Source organism: Cicer arietinum, chromosome 3 (genome assembly GCF_000331145.2).
Source record: "Cicer arietinum cultivar CDC Frontier isolate Library 1 chromosome 3, Cicar.CDCFrontier_v2.0, whole genome shotgun sequence".
Lineage (NCBI taxonomy): Eukaryota > Viridiplantae > Streptophyta > Magnoliopsida > Fabales > Fabaceae > Cicer > Cicer arietinum.
The window spans coordinates 58,164,665-58,177,875 of NC_021162.2; the positions used below are offsets into that span (position 1 = coordinate 58,164,665).

The 13,211-nt window shown below is 26.0% G+C and overlaps 1 protein-coding gene across 1 annotated transcript; it reads left to right on the forward strand.

The window, feature by feature from the left end:
• Positions 1-3,619: 3,619 nt before the first annotated feature.
• On the forward strand, positions 3,620-4,641 carry LOC101503815 (abscisic acid receptor PYL4). The gene has a single exon (XM_004492437.4). It carries the CDS (start codon positions 3,808-3,810, stop codon positions 4,351-4,353), a length of 546 nt encoding a protein of 181 aa, XP_004492494.1. The 5' UTR covers positions 3,620-3,807; the 3' UTR covers positions 4,354-4,641.
• Positions 4,642-13,211: the final 8,570 nt, after the last annotated feature.

Here is a 13,211-nt window from a genome sequence, read left to right on the forward strand (position 1 = left end):
GAGTTTTCTTAGTATAAGGTTATGTTGTTTTCCTTAGTAAACGAGTTTAACGAGATGTTTGACATATATATTTTTTGTTATTGAGTTAGATTAATTTTGTGTAAATATGAATGATCAACTAGATAATATAATATGTGATTTTAAATAATATTCTTTTATGAAATCACATGTATTTAATATGTTGTAAATGGTGTCATGATGCACAAAGTTTATATAGTTGTAAGTGGTGTTAAGATTGTTGTGTTTGATATTTTATGTAGTTTAGGTTATAACATTTGTACTCATGATGCACAAAGTTTATATGGTTGTAAATGGTGTCATGATGCACAAAGTTTATATAGTTGTAAGTGGTGTTAAGATTGTAATGGACTGATAAAAGTTTAATTGAATTACTTGAGTTGTTGAAAGACATACTTCTACAATATAACACAATTTCAAACCATAACTATGCAGCCAATAAAATATTGTGTCTAATAGATATTGAGTATAAAACAAAATGCACACATGTCCAAATGATTAGATATTGTATCAATAAATAATTTGAAATTTTCAATTAGTGTCCAATGTGTGGGGTATCACACTACAAAAAGAAATATGGTGATTCTATCAGTGATGTGAGCAAAGAGGGTCATCTTGCAAAGGTGTTATAGTACCGATCAATAATTTCAAGGTTCAAGAGATTATTCGCAAATGTAAACGACACAGATAATATTAGATGACATACATATGAGATGAAATGTGATAGATAGTTTTGTCATCCTGTTGATTCTTTGCAATGAAAGAAAATTGATTATTTGTTTTTTAAACTTTGGCAATGAGTCAATAAATATTAGACATAAAATTTATATTGATGGAATGAAGTTGTATGGTAATTTAACTACTATTTAACCATACTTAATATCATGTTCTCTTGATAATATACAACACATCTTGTTATGTGCATGAAGTCAATGTCCATTTATCGAAGATTTAAGAGTGTTGTGAGATGAAGATGTTGATGTGCATTGAATGCTATTAAGATTCTAAAGTCACGTCATGACGAAAGACATGGATGTAGTGATACATATAATTTACATGTTAAGAACATTGGCGTGTATGATTTCATTTAATAGGAACTTTGAGACAAAAAAATAGTTTCGAGATTACTATAAGCATTGTAGTCAAAATTAAATTCTTTTTTTTACCGAAATTAATTAAGTTGTTGAATAAATTTAGTAACAATTTGGTTTATAACATGAGAAAGAAAAAAAAAAAAAAAAAAAAAAAAAAAAAAAGTGTTTTAAATTTTTTGAGAAAGAAAAAAAAAAAAAAAAAAGAGAAAAGAAAATGTGGTTAATAATTTTTACCCCATAAAAGTGTCTCGTAGTGCCTATAAAAAGCTTAAGGCAATAATAATTCATAAAAAATTGAAACTGAGACAACAATTTTGGGATATTTTACCTTAATTGTTAATCCTCGATCTTCATTGACATGTCATGAGAAATGAAAGAGAGTTTGACGAAGGCCATAAAGAAATTACTATGCTGATAAAAACACTATAAAAAGGTTGATAATATAATGTAGAGTTGAAATGTGTTTGATGATCGATGATATCTTATATGATTTGCACTTAAAAATGGGGGTTATAGTTTAAGGGTGTTCTCTTGGCTTCAAAGTATTGAAACTTATTGTATTTATAGTCCATAGAATACCTCATTCTAATATAGGAAGACTGATATGATCGTTAGGCACATATCTCACTGCACAAAATTTGTTGGAGAATCTTTCTTTAAATTTCTAGTGCAAAATTCAATTTCAGATTGCTCTTATCCACCTCAGTTCATTTTCGTGAAGGAGATTGAGATTTGCACACCTTTTAAGCTCTTATATGCTTATTAGAAAATGGGAGAAATGATAGTAAAACCTAATCATATTTTATTGGTTCATCAAATACTTAATTGAGACAATATATGATAACTATATCATATCATGTTCGTCAAACATATCATTTGTACTTTCATATTACATCTTTTATCCTTTAGTAAATTTCATACTCGACTTCAAAATGATCTTATTTGCTTGAATGAAAAACATGGTGTATATAAGAAATATAGATATATTTGCACGTCTTTCTAGGTAAATGTGACTATTGGGCATGTGTTTTAATGCAAAAAAATCGTTGTACTTTTTTTCTTTTAAAATTTAAGTGAACATTCAAAACTTTGGTTGAATCTGCATGAATATGCAACATTATTAAGTTTTTTGCTTTTTCTTTTATAAAAGTCATTATTCATGTACTTTAAAACTTATTGTACAACTGGAAAATACCTTTCATTGTACCAGCTAGCTATCTTGGTACTTTAATAATGTATTTTCATTTTTACTTTTAGTGACAAACATGTTGATCTTCGTAAATATTGACATTTTTATTGTTAAGGTTGATATGTCCATTTTTAGTTTAGAGAATAATTGAGCATTTTATGCCTTATTGTGTGAGCTATATTAAAAGTTCATTGAGTACCATTCTCAAACCCTCTCTCTTGAGAAGCTTTGATAGGAAGACACTTTGAGTAGATTCTAACGATCATCATAAAATATGTCTTATTTCCTTTTCTTTTTCTTTTTAACTTGTATAGTTGTGGTAGATCCTCAAAGTACCTAACACAAAACTCAATATATGTTTTGCCACATAACTCTAAGCATAATTTTGCATAGCTTGTGATGCAAGTTCATCTATTGTGATTCTTCAACTATGAATCTCTTCTTCTTGTTTGAATCATGTGGCGAGGAGGAAAACTCAATTAACCAGGAAGCTCATTTTCTTTCTTGAACTTTCAATTGATCATCTTTTGATTCGAACAATAGTCTTTTAATATGTTCATGTAATTTGTGATATTATTGTTGTAATTCTCTTATGTTACTTTGATTATTTTGTTATTGAATAAATATAATGCATTTGTTGATGCGTGTAACTTCTAGTTTGTTCAGTTATGTAATTCTTGATCTTTCTACAAAATTTGAAGGACTAACGTTAATTCCATAATATTTATTGTTATCAAAACATATATAAAAAGATTTTGATCTCAATAATGTAGACCTATTTATAACCACTTTTAAAAAATAACTACCACATAATAATAAAATTAATTTACACTAACTAATGTGTATTTGTCTAATATAATTAAATATATGGTTAAAACCAATTTATTAATTAAAAATTACAGATTCTAACTATAAATCAAAATCAATTTCATAAAAAAAATTATAATCAATTGTATGGAAAAAGTAATAATTTAATGAAAATATAAAAAGATAGAAACCAAAATCAATTTTAATTCTTAATAAATCCCAAACGACACATTTCCAAAGCCTTATTATCCACAAAATATGATAATGGAAATGTGTTTCATCCTCTCAACTTGATAAAAGCAGCCCCGTTTTTTTTTTTTTTTTTTTTTTTTTTTTTTTTTTTTTTTTTTTTTTTTTTTTTTTTTTTTTTTTTTTTTTTTTTTTTTTTTTAATATATCCATATCCCACATGAAATTCGCTATCCTTTTTCAACTTTTGAAGATTCAATCCAACCGTACATCTCTTCTCACTATCACATAATTTTGCTATATAAATAAACAAATAAATATATTCCATTAACTACAAATACTGAACCCTTTGTCTTGCCTCTTCACTTATTTAACTTCTCTTCAAAAAAAATAATAACCCAAAACCATTCATTCATTCACATTTCAATTTTCAAACCTCAAAATAAAAACATCATAAATTTCCTCAACAAAAAAAAATCATAAATCAATAACAACATCATCGATCACAAAGATGTTACCGAACCCAACAACCACCGTTCCCGACGCCGTCGCTCGCTACCACACACACGCCGTCTCCCCTAACCAGTGTTGCTCCGCCGTCATCCAAGAAATCGCCGCTCCCGTCTCCACCGTCTGGTCCGTCGTCCGCCGTTTCGACAATCCCCAAGCCTACAAACACTTTGTTAAAAGCTGCCACGTCATCCTCGGCGACGGTGACGTCGGTACACTCCGTGAAGTCCGTGTCATCTCCGGCCTTCCCGCCGCCGTCAGCACCGAACGCCTTGAAGTTCTCGACGATGAACGCCACGTCATCAGTTTCAGTATGATCGGCGGCGACCACCGCCTCGCTAACTACCGTTCTGTAACTACTCTTCATTCTAGTCCGATCTCCGATTCCGACGGTAATCACCGCTCCGGCACGGTTGTTGTTGAGTCATACGTCGTTGATGTGCCGCCGGGAAACACTACTGATGATACTCGCGTCTTTGTTGATACCATCGTTCGTTGCAACCTTCAATCGCTCGCGAAATTCGCCGAGAATTTGAATCAAAGATAAATTCGTCGCTTTCGCAAATTTTTTCTTTTAACTTCTGATTTTTGGTACAATTTTTTTACATGTAATAATATTAGTGATTAAGTTGTTATATATTTTTATTATTGCTAATTTGCTAGGTTATGCAAGTTTGTTACCAAGAGAGATAGATTTCTTCTAAGTTCTGAAATCTTTTGTATTGTTTCACTTTTTTTGTTAAGAGAAAGTGAAAATGAAACACAATTAAGGATTAGTTAGACCCTCAATTAAGTGGATATACATTATAAATAAAAAATAAAAAAATTAGCTGCAGTTTTTAGGTGTTTTTTGGGTATATTTTTAGTTTTAAAATTGAAAAAATTATGAAGTTAAAGTATTTATGATTAGTTAAATTAAAAAAACCATACTTAAAGTCTCTAACTAAATGCACATATGTTCTGTCTATATATTATTATTAATCATTTATTTAATGATATTTTAAAATATGTCAAGAATTTTTAGTAAATTTTGATAAATGTCAACACTAATTTTATTTCTTAAAATACATTTTTTTTCTATTTGGTTTCGTCTTTCCTTTATCAATTAACATTAGTAGTTAATTAGTCTAATGAATTGGTTATTGTGTTTAATATGTATACTTAACTAACTAGATATTAGGAATGGGTCATCTCCATTTTGTTTTGTTTTGTCATGTTGTTTAATTTCCACCTTGAAAATCCCTTAATTATATTTATCTCTTTAATATTTATAGAAAGAATTATTAATATGAGGTATTAGTGGCTGATGTTTGTACTAATTAACTTGGGTAGTGGCGATGATTGATGTGAATGACAAGTTTGTATCACATCACATGAAATGAAATGCCACAAGTTAAGGCGAATGTATCGATGACCATCATTTTGGTGCAACTTGCGGTATGGGGTGGTTTGGTTCTGTTAATTTGTGCCTTCACTTTTTCTTTTTTGTTGCAATTCTTTTTTCCTTAAAAAATAAGTAATTGAAACCTATACACAAAAAATTTCTTTACTTTCACTCTCTCCTAACATTATTATTATTCACAACAAGTTGGGCTACTACTACTAAATAGACATTAATTAGATTGAGAAAAGAAACAAATTATAAATATAGCTTAGCTGTATTCGGCTGTAATATGACTTTATTTTTGGGGTTTTCAAAGAATGTATATTCCTGAGTTCCAAACTATCCATGACACAATAAAGTATAATTTACGCAAAGACAGAAAAAGACATGCAAGTTGCAGCAATAATAATAATAATAGTACTATTGTTACATAGAGAGGGTTTATTTAATTCAATAGATATATTTATATCAAATCAAAAAAGAAACAAAATCAACGAAAAGAAATGTCGTCCAGTATGGGGTTGTTTGAATAAATCAGTGGTACGTCGTCGTCAGTTATGCAAGTTGATGAGCAAGTGGGAGAGTAGTAATAATTAAATTAAATATATAGTACAACACGAGAGAGAGAAATGCTCTTAACATGATCCTCGTGAAGTGCAGTTTCTAGTTTCTAGTTTCTCCCCCACCCATTATCTTGTTGACTTGTATTATTCTTATTCCTAAAATAGATAAATAACAACTTTCATAATTACTCCAAGAAAAAAACAATTTTCATAATTAAGATTTCCATATGCATGAATCAAAAATTAATGGGATCTACTTGTCAAATATTTAACTCATTTTATTCTTAAAAAATCTAAAATTAGTTATTAAAATTAGAGACTAAATATTCTCTTTTATTTTTTCATCACAAAATTTAGAGATAAAATTGACATCAAAATTCATATTTTTATCTTAATTATTTTCATTAGCAAATAATTATAATTTTATCATATATATTTTTGTTAAAAATAATGATGATATTAATAAAAGATTGTGAAAAATTATGATTTAACATTAATGAGAGTTAGTGTAGTTGTAAATTAAAAAATAGAGAAGTATCACATAGAAACGATATCACATATTAGTAATGTATATAAGATTGAGGTATGGAACTCAAGGAGTGCCCAAGAGTACCACAATTTTGTAAATGAGAAAAAATAAATACAAAATTGATCATTACACACGCGCCGCCAGCCGACCGGCTCAACTTGGACTTTGGCTATGGCTATGGCTATTGCTAAGTGGTGTATTATTTTTTAGTATATAAAAATTAATAAATTATTTAATTTATTTATTTAAATGAATGCTTGCATTTTTATCTCTTATTGATAAGTTAATTACGTAATCGTCCTCCACCGAGTCAACGTTCAACATCTGATCGAGTCAATTCCTTACCCCCGATTTTGCGCTTCAATTTTGTTGGTCAAAACCCTAATCGATGGTCTCACGCATCTGTTTTACCTGGCCAAAAACCTAAGTCAAAATTGAGCGCACCTTTTGTAGTCAAACAAAACATGACGCTCGTTTATGTGGTCAAAACCTAAATATTAGAGCACATTTAGTGTATCAGACCTAATGGATCACATTTTTCTCTCTAATGCAGTTGCAGATTTCCTCTATAAATAGAGGATTCTCCTTAGTTGGAAAAACACACCAAAAGCACTTCGTATCTGAGACTTTTCTCTCTTCTCCCATTTTCTTACTCATTCATTCCTTTTCTTTTGAGTGGTCTTAATACCATATTACAAGTGATAGTCATTTGACTGTCATATTGAAGGTGTAATTCTAGAACAGTTTTCTACGATGCAATAGAAATCCGATACAGTAATCTGAGCTGTTTTATCCTGAGAACTTTGTGGTTGATAATCTGTCTTGCACAATTTGAAATGTGTCTCGAAACGTCTTAAAAAGAACGACTTAATCCACAATTTAACTTAATAATATTTTCAGTGACATAAATTATTTTTTTCAAAATTCTAAAATAACAGTTTTAATTTAATTGACGGTGAATTAGTAAAATTATATTTATAAACTTTCTTCATCTATGTCCACCACCAACTCTTTGGGCCACCGCCTTTGTTTGCCATGAAATTGTCATCAATCTTTTTATTTTTATTTTTATTTTTTTTATCTATTAACTCATCTATTTAGATCCAAAAAAAAAATGTTTATAACTACCACTGCCACTCTAATGGCCGGGTCACCATATACAAGTATCCATTAATGAAGCTGAGTTAAGTTATAGAACCTCGCCCTTTCATATTAGCGATCAAAAGTCCTAGGTAGATTTCATGATCGAAATTCGGCGATCTAAGTTATTTTTATAGGATTTTTCGGATTTGGATTTGTCTTTGTTATTTGTACTAGTTGAAAATTGATAGATAAAATTAGTAACTACACGCACTTTTATTCTGATAATATTTTCAATGTTTTGAATTTTATACATTTTCTTTATAACCTGAGAAAAAATTTATATACAATATAATATAAGATAGTGGAAATTGAGTGTGTATTTTCTTCTCCCATGAACTATAGAATTATTGGCCAAACTTATATGTATTATGTCTTGTGAGGAAATGTCTCTCTACATTTTCATCACACTAATCTAGATAGGACAGTACAACGAGTTTTTTTTGTAAATTATGAAAGAACACACGCTAATCAACTTATCTCTAAAGAGGGAGACCTCGTTCGGACATAGGTTGTACACGAACTCAATCTTCGATAATTTTAAAAAAATTATTATTAACTTTTTTAAATAAACACGTGAATTATAATTTGATTAATAAAACAAAATTATTTGATATATTTTATAGATCAAATCAAACATGACATTATCTTTGTGCAAAATTCAATCAATTATTTCATCACACATTACTCTCTATGTTTTCTTGTTGCACAAATTAATCTAACTAAATGGCATACATTATATAGATTATTACGTGTAAATCTTGTGTGCATCATATACATTGATATGTGTATATAGACTACAATCTATTTTATCAAATTTTTTAATTATTAAAATTGTCATTTTTTATAATTAAGCATATAGATTGATATCTTTATATAGACTACAATTTATTTTATCAAATTGTTGACCAAATTATAATCTAGATGTGTATTATAATAAAGTCGGAGGAAATAATTTATAAAAATAAATTACAAAAACAACTACTATAATTATAAAATAAAACAAATTCTCTAACCTAAATTCCAACTATTTGAATTGAGAGTTTTATTATAGATATAAAAATCAAACCAAATCATCTTATGATCGCAATAATTTTAACCAAAACTAATTAATTTCGTTTGATATTTTTTAATGGATTTGAGTTCAAGTTGAACTAAACCAATAAATACAACACTTATTGATTTGAAATATAGTTTCACATAATTTTAAAATAGAACGTCTAATACTCAAACAAAACAATTATTTTTTATAAACAATATCTCAATATTGATATTTTAAATAATATGTTGTGTTTAAATGTATTTTAATAACTATATAGTAGCTAAATACCACTGTGGTCCTTTAACTTAATTTTAGTTAATATTTTAGTTATTTATCTTTTTTTTTATTTGATCATTTGTTTTAATTTTAAGTGACAATTTGATCTTTTATGTTTTAAAATATCAACAATATAATCCTTTTTTTTTGTAAAAATTCATCAAAAATTTCAAACAAAACCCATAAAATTAATTATCATCCTCAATATAATGCAAATTTAATCAAATTCATAACTTAAATATTTAAATAAACTCATATTTTCATCTCTAACAACATCAAATAAATATTAAAAATATGAGTTTATTTGACGATTTGAATTACGAATTTGATGAAAATTGTATTATATTGAAGAATATAATTAATTTTATGGGTTTTGTTTGAAAGTTTTGATGAATTTTTTGAATTTTGGTAAAAAAAAAAGGATAACATTGTTGACATTTTAAAACATAAAAGATCAAATTGTCACTTAAAATTAAAATAAATGACCAAATTAGGAAGAAAAAAAAATAAAGGACTAAAACGTTAACTGAAATTAAGTTAAGGGACCACATATGATATTTAGTCTTATATATTATTTTTGTCTTTGTAGTTAGAAAATTGTATTAATAGTGTAAAATTTTGAATTTAATTTGTATGCATCAATAATATAAAAATATTTAATCATAATCATCAGATTAATAAACCAGTTTCATTTTTATCATAATTACTTTAAAGTCACACTTATGAATGTTTGTAATATATTAATATTGTAAAACTTTTTATAGTTACAAAACATACCAATTAAACTCAAAAAAATTTAGTGCTTGAAATAAAATTAGATTTTTAAAAATTAATTTTTGATAATTAAAAATGTCATTCAAATTTTGATCTACTATTTCTCTATAATAAACATTAAGAGTTTGATCATCAATATATATTTTTTCCTTTATAAATTTATAACTTAAAATTTATATTTACAATATTATATTTTTTATTTATCTATTAAAAATTTAATCACTTCAATATTTTAACTTAAATTTCGCTGAGTTATTAGAAGCACCTAAAATTTCTTTTAACTGTTTTGAGCTTAGTCAAAGTTCAAATTTGTGTAGAAATTCCTTTGCTTGTTTTTCTCCATACTTATATCTTGGCTCCTTTTTTTGAAACTTAATAGACTCACATCACCACACAATGTCGAGTCTACCAAATCTGCACACTTCTATCTTGGCTCCTTCTTGCTAGTTGAATTTGATATGTCATTCTTATGGTTGGTTGAGCAGTATCATCAATTGCATTTTCGTCTTGCTTATCCATTTATTTCCTATGAAAATAAGACGTGTCAAGATTAATTTTAATACGTTTTTGTTTACACAAGAAATGATCATATAGATTAATACAAAACTTTATAGATATAGTTAAGTTGTCTCTTAAATTTTTAGTGTGTTGTGTGATTATGAGTTTGATGTCTTATTCTTTTTGTTTTTAAGTTATGTAAAGAAAATATGTCAAATGAAAGTATTTTTATAATAAAAGTGTAAGAAAAGGAAATTTTAGTTATTCATTAAATGTACAGAAGGAGTGATTATTGTTTTTTTGAATGTCTTAAATTTGGGTTGAAATTTTTTAGTTGATAGAAAAGATTAAATATCTAATTTAGGTTAGAGTGTGAAATAATATTGTACTATAATATAATAAAATACTTCATTTAGTATTTTTTATAAATGACAATTTGGTCAACAAAAATTAAAATCTGAAGAGTAATTTTTATTTTAAATTGTTTAATGTAACAATATAATTTTTTTTTAAAAATACCTTAACTTAAAAAGTGAGTATGTTAAGTATATATATACTCAGTAAAAAAAAATTTTGGTCCCTATAAATTTTTGGACCCAATTGGGCCACGCCCCTCAAACACCTTCAAAGCCCCTCTTAATAATTTTTAATTTAATGGTTAATTTAAAAAAAAAAACATTTATCCTATATATTACTATTAGGCTTTATGACACTTTTGATCCTCTATTATTTTAACATACTTATGAAATAATTCTCCTATTTTAAAATTAAACTTTTTGGTCCATTTAATTTTGCATTTGTTATAATTTTGGTTGCAAAATATTATTTTTATCCTAAGAATAGTGAATTTTAATCTTACAACAAGTATTTTTTTGCCCTAAAAGTTATTTTTTTAATAAAAATTACCATTAAAGTTATACATGGAAATTATTGGAGTTAAAATTATTATTTTATAGATCAAAATTATAGTTTCAGAATAAAATTGCAGCAAAAATTATAAAAATAAAAAATAAAAAAGTTTAAATTTAAAATAGAAAAAAAAATTTCATGAATATAATAAAATAAAGGACAAAAATATAGTTAATCTTATTACTCTTTTCTGATTTGTCTTATACAAGCAATTGAATTATAATTAATAAGAGACCATGTATTTAATTTATAGTACTTAGGAAATGAGGTAGTATTAAATAAGTGTGACTGTTTGTAAAATCTTTGAGTATTATAATTGTCACTCTAAGGAATACCTCTTTGTAATTCTATGGGCATTGGGTAGGATGGCTGAATTTTGGTGAGAATTTTGTTATTATGATATTGACTACACAATGACTGCAGACTGCATTGCTTCCTTCCTTTTTGGTCACTTGACTCACTCACTGTACCAATTACTTGCCAAATTCAAAGCACAATATCTTCAACAACCAGTTGATAAAGGACCAACCATAATATTAATCATCACTTAAAAGTCTGAGAGTTAATATGAATTTTTAAAAGTTGTATCATTGAAATAAAATAAAAAAATTGTTTTAAGATAATGAAGTACAGTAGACTCTATTTAGAAAAATAATATTGAGTTAATATTCGAGAAAATTAATATTGAGGTTAATATTAGAGGTGCTCTAAGTGCATGCATCCTCTCCCACGAATGCTATTCCCTACGGTACAATAATGAGTGTGAGAGGAATTAGGAAAAATGAAAAAAAAAAAAAAAAAAAAAGGAAATTGTTTAAAAGAGTTTTATGTAATAAGTCACTTTTTCATATTTAATTTTGCTTTATTGATAGTTCGATTAGATTTGGTTGAAATTGAAGTTTTGAAATTATAAAAAAAAGAAAAAATTTAAAATTAAATATATTATTTTAATTTTTGTGTTAGAATATTGTGAGATATAATTTAAATATTTATTTTTGAGAATTTAGATGTACTATAATTTTTTACTGTTCCTTTGATTGTCATTAAACAATAATCATGATTTTTTTTCTAAATTTAAGATTTTGTTATGATATGATTACGTTATTTTAATTTCTTAATTTATTTATTTTCACAATAAATACACATTTTCTCTCGAAAGAACGTTTCATAAAAAAGTTATGAAATAATCACTTTCACATTACAATATATGATGATATACATACCTTATGTTTTTACTTGAATACATTATGTACTTTTTTTCTTTCAATTTAGTCTTCTTGTTAATTTTTTTATCATTTCTACTCAATTAAATAATTAAATTTTTAAGATTTATGTATCAATATATAAAGGGATATTAAATTTTAGCGTAATATTTTTATTCTTTATTTTATCCTTTTTCAGTTAAATTATTAGAAATTTAATTATTCAATACAAATCAGATGAGTGGTTTTTTTAATTATCGGAAAAGTGGATAGATACACGATAATGCGATATATACACTAGTTAGAAATTATTAATTATTGTTGAATTATGATTCACTTCATTATAATAAATAAATAAATAAATATATTATTAAGAAGAGAGAGTGAAAATTAAATGATGCAGTTATAAAACTAATATAAAATTTAGGGTTAATAATATTTTGATCCTTGTAATTAATATGAAACAAATATAGTTTTGATTTCTGTAAAATATATTTTCTTGTTTTCATCCTTAACATTTAAAATTCTTTTGACTTTTAAAATTTGTTCGAAACGTGTATTTATAAATACTGTTTGTAAAAATTATTTTGAAATTTCCACTTTTTAAAATTAAAAAAGCAAAAGAGTCCGAAAATTATTTTGGGTTTCTTTTTTCAATTTTCTAAAAACACGGTAAAGACACCATTTTCATTCATGGCAATATTGTAAATTAATGCAAGTTTCATTTTTAAAAATATAACATAAAATCATTGAACCTGTATATTATATATATACTAGTTCGTAACCCGTGCGTCGCACGGTAACAACGATTTTAATAAATAAATTATTATATTAGTTTATATATATATATATATCAAATTTTATAAATTTTATTTTATTGATATTAAAAAAATAAGTTGATTTAAAAAAATAATTTAAAATAAAAAAATTAAAAAAAATCTAATTATAACTTAATTTAAAAACTACTTTGTTATACGCTCAATGTTAATGATGAAAAGTACGACTCCAACATACTGCCTTATTTTTTAATTCTACAAAGAATCTTATTTCTTATCAAAAAACTTATTACAAAACAATACTTTTAATTT

What these genes read in the sequence shown, in the direction of transcription:
- LOC101503815 (XM_004492437.4), top strand. Translation starts at nt 3,808, where the DNA reads ATGTTACCGAACCCAACAACCACCGTTCCCGACGCCGTCGCTCGCTAC.